At 35.8% G+C, this 6813-nt stretch overlaps 1 protein-coding gene and 1 non-coding gene across 4 annotated transcripts; both read left to right on the top strand.

Moving 5' to 3' along the window:
- The first annotated feature begins 87 nt into the window (after nucleotides 1–87).
- LOC121788430 lies at nucleotides 88–2382 on the top strand. 3 transcript variants are annotated; one of them, XM_042187104.1, is made up of 3 exons: nucleotides 88–686; nucleotides 769–1183; nucleotides 1287–2382. In XM_042187104.1, exons 2-3 carry the CDS (start codon nucleotides 1099–1101, stop codon nucleotides 1847–1849), a joined length of 648 nt encoding a protein of 215 aa, XP_042043038.1. In that variant the 5' UTR covers nucleotides 88–686; nucleotides 769–1098; the 3' UTR covers nucleotides 1850–2382. The 3 variants fall into 3 exon arrangements, with proteins under 3 accessions (XP_042043038.1, XP_042043037.1, XP_042043036.1); XM_042187103.1 differs by having other exon boundaries at nucleotides 772–2382; XM_042187102.1 differs by having other exon boundaries at nucleotides 769–2382.
- Nucleotides 2383–5326: 2944 nt separating this feature from the next.
- On the top strand, nucleotides 5327–5436 carry LOC121788431. Its single transcript, XR_006047741.1, has one exon. It is a non-coding gene; the product is annotated as a small nucleolar RNA snoR100 (small nucleolar RNA).
- The last annotated feature ends 1377 nt before the right edge of the window (nucleotides 5437–6813 follow it).

Here is a 6813-nt window from a genome sequence, read left to right as displayed (position 1 = left end):
TGATTAAGCCAGTAGATGAAGAAGAAACGCTATCCTCCTCGTGTTGATCGGGCCGCGAATGGAAGCATTGCAGCAAGGTGAGTTCTATGTGAAAATTGAGAGTTTTGATTTTTGTTCTTGAATTCCATCTCAAGTTCTGATAGCTTTGAATATGTGTGGTTATAATGATCTTTGTTTCATTTCATCTGTTTTGGGTGTTTAATGCTGAATTGGTTCGATGCTGTGTGATATTTGAATGTTTTATTTCGCGTTCCGTCTCAAGTTTTGATTGTTTTGAATATATGGCTTATAATGTTCTTTGTTTCACTTTATCTGTCTTGGTTATTGTTGAATTGGTTCGATCAAACTGATCACCCAACTCTAAGTTTCAGAAATTGTTGGCTAAGCATCCGTGCTGTGATGTAAGTAAATTTGAAAAATGCCTACGCCTAGTGAAAGATCCAAACGAAGTTATTCAAATGGTCAGACAGATGATTAAGTCCAAGACTGCACTAAGTCACAAATTTTAGAAACTGGAGCAAGCAGTTTCTGCAGAATTGATCAGCCAAAACATGCCCTTGGACTGGTCGGTAACTTTTACAAGAGGGGCTTTGAACCATCGTATTATTCTTATGATCGTATAACAAAAGCAGTTCATAAAGTTGGGTCAGCTTCAGAGGCAGAACACCCCCTGATGAATAAGTCCGGTGTGTGTCCTAAAACCCTTTGAAAACATTTTGTTCTATATTTGTTTCATTAATATTTGCTTTTTTGCATTGATAATGCCAGTAGTTCCTCTGCCAAGGCCTATTGATGAAGCACCCGCTGCAACCTTCTTGCCACTTCGTGGAGTAGATGGCTTTTCAGTTCATATCATTGGTTTTCCTGAGAGTACTACTTTAGTTTCAGCTTGTGATATATTCGGACAATTTGGTACTGGAAAAGAAATTGAACTTCAACTTAGAATCTACAAGGTTAGGTTCTAAATATTATTTAATTGATTGATGGTTTAACATATTTTGCTATATTAGTCACTTCATTTACACTCTTGGGCTCAATTGGTTGCTGCAACGAAAATTGCTTTGGTTTGGCTTTGTGAAATTTGGGGATGCACCGGCCATGAAAAAGGCCATTGAGGCTTCTCCGATAACTATTGGTGGGAGCGAAACTATAGTCGAGATAAAAAGGTCCAGAAGTTATTATGGTAATTCTCAAACTCCAAGAAAAGACTCTATGTCTTTCTTTCTTTTATCAGATGTCTATTTGTCTTTGTTTCATTTCTTCTGTCTTGGTTGCTGTTGATTTAGAAATGCACAAGGGGAAATTCAAGCTTAAAGATAAGCTTGTTGGCGTTAGACATGTGAGATCTACAACTGGGAATTCGAGAGGTGCAAAAATTGTTGACTGTGACGAAGCTGATGAGGCAGAGCCCTCGGGTAAGATACATAGAAGATCACCACGCAGTGCAGAAACAAATGAAGCTTGGGAAACCCTTAAAAAGAGTTCGAAGGAGCTCCGAGCATCTGTTAAGGATCCCCTTCCTGATGCAATCCACAACGGTCTGAGGCAGGATAAGCGTCAAGAAGTGGCTGAAAACAACTCTATCACCATCCATAACGGGTATTTTGGGTCCTCCATTACTTGTTCCAGCCCTTTCTTAACACTCATCTTGCCACGCAGTGCAGAAACAAATGAAGCTTGGGAAGCCCTTAAAAAGAGTTCGAAGGAGCTCCGAGCATCTGTTAAGGATCCCCTTCCTGATGCAATCCACAACGGTCTGAGGCAGGATAAACGTCAAGATGTGGCTGAAAACAGTAATGCTGAACCCAGGCGGCAACAATTTTTGCACCTCTCGAATTCCCGGTTGTAGATCTCACACGTCTAATGCCAACAAGCTTATTTTTAAGCTTGAATTTCCCCTTGTGCATTTATAAATCAACAGCAACCAAGACAGAAGAAATGAAACAAAGACAAATAGACATCTGATAAAAGAAAGAAAGACAGAGTCTTTTCTTGGAGTTTGGGAATTACCATAATAACTTCTGGACCTTTTTATCTCGACTATAGTTTCGCACCCACCAATTGTTATCGGAGAAGCCTCAATGGCCTTTTTCATGGCCGGTGCATCCCCAAATTTCACAAAGCTAAACCAAAGCGATTTTCGCTGCAGCAACCAATTGAGACCAAGAGTGTAAATGAAGTGACTAATATAGCAAAATCTGTTAAACCATCAATCAATTAAATAATATTTAGAACCTAACCTTGTAGATTCTAAGTTGAAGTTCAATTTCTTTTACAGTACCAAATTGTCTGAATATATCACAAGCTGAAGCTAAAGTAGTACTCTCAGGAAAACTAATGATATGAACCGAAAGTTCAATTTCGAAGAAAGTGAGAAACGAAGCCGGAAAGAGCGTGGAAAAAGAAAGACGAGTAGAAGACGGATTTATAAACGTGTGAAACACGGAATCTCATTGCGACGACAATGCCACCGCCACCGCCTCCATCACCACCTCTGCTGTCGGCACAGAAATGAAGTATGAGTGAGAGAAGACGCAGCGACGTATTCAACAAATTCTTCTTAAATTCTCACTACAGCATGAAAGCAAGAAGAAGAAGAAGCATAGAGAATATGGATTCTCTCCTCCACGAAGCTCCTCCGCCGCTGAGTTTTCGAATTTCACCGCTGTCGCCGTCAATGGTGAAGCTAGGATTTCAAGACGGGGGCCAAGTCACTGTTAATAAGTATAGGATTTATTCGATGTCGGTGATGTTGGAAGCTCAAAATAATTAATATTTAATATTTTCATTAGAGAGAATTGGAATATACATAGTAGTAGTATTATATTGCATTAGAATAAAGAAAAGAGAAAAAAACTAGAGCATATAGAAAAAGAGAAATATGCATCAGAAAAAAGAAAAAAAGACTAGCATAAAAACAGAAGAGAAAAATGTTGCCGCGAGAATCGAACTTGCACCATCTGCATTGCAAGACTGCGTGTCATACCAACTGCACCAGAGATACTACAGTAGCAGTGTGGTTTGCATATATTATACTCCGACTACTTGCACTTATTTCCTTTCTGGGCGTCCCAAGTTATTTGCACTCTTTCCATTTTTAGTAAAAATTATCACCTACAGCCGCAATTGTTGACTTTGCTATACACTCATTCCTTAATCTCCGTGCCGAAAAGGAAATGTGCGAGTAGTTCTGGACGGAGGGAGTATATAGGCAATCGACAAATTGATGGGGGGACCAGCCCCCGGCCCCAACGTGGCTTCGCCACTGGTTGCCGCCTCCTCCACCAGCTCCCTCGCTTCAGCAACTGTCGTCTTCCACACTGTTTTTATCCAATAAGCCCATAATAAAAAGAACCATAACTGTCAAAGTGGAGAGATCCTCCCACCATCTCCGTCTTTCCCTATTGCTTACGGTGGCGGTGGAGATTTGGGGGATTTGAGTTTGTAGAGAGAGAGAGAGAGTAGGTCAACTGATTCCGGTGATGGTGGAGTCGGTGCCGGGATCTGAGTCCCGGGGTTGCCGGCGGCGGTAAGGAAGAGGAGGAAGAGAGTACACGTAGGGATGAGGAGTGATGGAGGATGATAAGACACATCATCTTAAAATTTGGCATCCACGCCATCCACACAACACACACCTAACAGCCATGTCAGCTTAAAAAGACACATCAGCTGGATTCATAGTCGGAAAACCCGCCATGGGAAAACGACAATCGATCGTAAAGTTCGTGACATTATACGCCAATTTTATAGTTCGTTGGAAAAACCGGAATTTGGTGAAAGTTTATGACTTTTAATGTATCATGTTGTTTTAATTAATTGAGATTAATTTGATCAAATCAAAAGACAAGATTTATTATACATACGTAGCGTAGCATTATTATTCCCAAACTAAATATTCTTCAAACCAACCAAATAACATATCATAAAAATAAACCATATCAAATTCACCAAACTAAACACCACAATGCATGCATCATGAAACATATACGTTCATATTATTTTCAGTATTTTAGTTAGTACTTATCTTTTTACTGTAAAAACTCATGTACGTCTACTACGTATTCCAAACCAAATAAAAATAGGTATTGATTTTTGTTTTTCTTCAAAAAACGTTACAATTCGAAAAGGTTATAAAGAATTAGGTTAGAGTGAACAATTTACCATGTATAACGCATAACTTTCTATAGGTACGTACCGTATGTCTCAAAAACTCGTACACTATACAATAATTGATAGTATACTACACAAGATGTGTATCAAATCAATGTAAAATGTTCTTTTGATTTAACGTTAGTCAAGTGTTATAATAACAATACAAATATTTCAATGTTTTGAAAGCTCCATTGGAAAATTAATCAAACATAGAAATTCATCGTGACGAATACATTGTTAATTCGAATTTAATCAATAATTTCTTAAAACCAAGACTTATGGATTATTATAGAATGATGTTAGTATTAAAATGATAAATAACAATCAAAATCTCAAGATAGCTTGTAACCAAAGATTCATCATTCAAGAATATCCTCTACTGCTACGAGGCAAATAAGAAATAAGTGTTCATCATTGTTTTAAATACTAGTAGTATATTTTTTAATAATTAATTATAAAACTACAAATAGTTTTTAAAGATAACATAAATGATAAATATTATATGCAGTATTCATGAGAAACTCTCGTTTAGTTTACATTTAACGCTATTTGTTTTGTTTAACATTTTAACTTTAATTATAATATCTCAAAAATTAATAGTCAACGACATTAATTTTATAAAAGTTATATAAAACCAAAACTTAAATTATTTTTCTCTACAAAACAAATTCTCCACATTTAGAATTATTTAATTTATCTAAAATTAATATTTTGATACTTAAAATAATAGTATTATCCCTGTCATAAATCAGCTGAAAATCATAGTTAATTTTGTTATACATACCCCAATCCAGGCCCAACAAACAGCATTTCCGGTGATCCACCAATCAATCCGTGAAGCCCTAGCTAATCAACTCGCCTATAAATACCAGTCGCAAATACACAATTTTCAATCCAAACAAATCAGTTCTCCAATTCCGATCTAGATCTTTCCCTTCACTATTTGATTTACGCATTATTATCTCCATCGATTTTCGATTCAGCTTCAAAGCCGATTTACTTGTTCTAATTGAAGATCCGACTAAATTGTTAGGTTTTCAGATTCAATCGATTATTTTGATTTAGGAACAAATTCTTCATCCCTTTTTCTGATTTTTTTTATTCTGTTTTGTTTGTGATATGAATTTGTGGATTGGATCTGTGTACAATAAGCCGATGCTCTGGATATGAAAAATAATGAAGGAAGCATGGTAATGTGCACAGAGAGCGATGTTGCAAGGTCTACATGTCTGCCCCCTCCGATTTCTCTTCATGACTTGGGGGCCTGGTTTTAGACCTACATTTTGTTCGATCAACTTTTGTTTTCAATTCTAGGTTTTGAATTTGAAAAAAAAGTCTTTTTTTACAATTTAATTTTAAATTGATTTTGCATAAGCTTGATTTTTTTAAAAAATTATTTTATTTCGCTGATCCTCGGTTATATCCAAATTCCATTCTTAGCTGAACTTTGATCGGATTATCAAATTAATTAATTATAAGCCCTTAATTGGAATAATTATTTTGGAAACATTCATTTTTCTAGTATAGAAGCATTACTGAACCAACGGACTCACAAAGTCACAATTATAACAAACAAATATAAAAGACACTTTTTTTCTTCAGCATAAAAAGATTACCTTATTAAATTAAATTTGTGGCATATGACGACCATCACGTAAATCACAATATCATCTTTTTGATTGTTACAACAAATTATTTATTGGCTTCAATATTAAATTACGTGCTGTATTATACACAGCTATATTTGAGTAGAATTTATTCAAATCCTAATCTTGACATAAAAGGAAGTCTAAATTAGTTGATCACACTTAAAAAAACATATGTTTACGAGGGACATGTATTGTGCTAGTACATAGAGTAGTAAATTTTGATACATAAGTTATATTAATAGTACATCAATTTCCAAATTGCTAAATAACGACCTCATGTAATTTATGGCAAAAAGGAAATTTGAACTTAGGTGATCAAATTTTGTAGACACTTGCATAGTAATGTAGAAATAGTATAGTGAAAGATCACCAAGGAGTATTATTCATGTGGTTGTAACCTTATTTAGATAAATAATGCCTCAAGCATTAGTTTATCGGCTTCAAAACGAGCATCGCAAGTAAAAGATTAAATTTTATTTACATTTTACTTTTAATATCATGATTACTAGTAAAAGATTAAATTTTATTTATTGTTTACGTACCTGCAACATTCATGTTCTCAACAATGTAAAGAACATTGTCTTCATTGATCTTTCCATTACGTTGAGCTTTAAGAATGTCATCAACACCACATTTCAACCCATTGTGTTGTGGATGCAATATTCCTACATTCGGAAAAATATGACTTAATTGGACCCAATTAATATTCAAAACTAGTATGAGAAAATCAGACAAACGTATTTGATACTTAGAAAGTCGAGCATAAATATTATTTTATTCTATGTGAAATTAACCTCAGATCGTTTATGATGGAGTACGTACTAAACAAGCCCAATAGCAGTGACGGCCCATCACCCAAAGCCCAAGGAAGAGTATCAGTTCGGCATTACCAAAGAGTTCGGCCCCAGCCTACAGCTCGGTAAAAGCCGACCAATCAAGCTCTACTCTCAGATCGGCAAAAGCTGCTCGGCAATAGTTCAGAAGTTCGGTCTCAGTATTCGACCGAACTGGA

The sequence above is a fragment of the Salvia splendens genome, unplaced genomic scaffold (genome assembly GCF_004379255.2).
Source record: "Salvia splendens isolate huo1 unplaced genomic scaffold, SspV2 ctg1040, whole genome shotgun sequence".
NCBI classification, from domain to species: Eukaryota; Viridiplantae; Streptophyta; class Magnoliopsida; order Lamiales; family Lamiaceae; genus Salvia; species Salvia splendens.
Note: the sequence above shows the minus strand (reverse complement) of the source record. Positions and strands in the feature narration are given on the sequence as shown.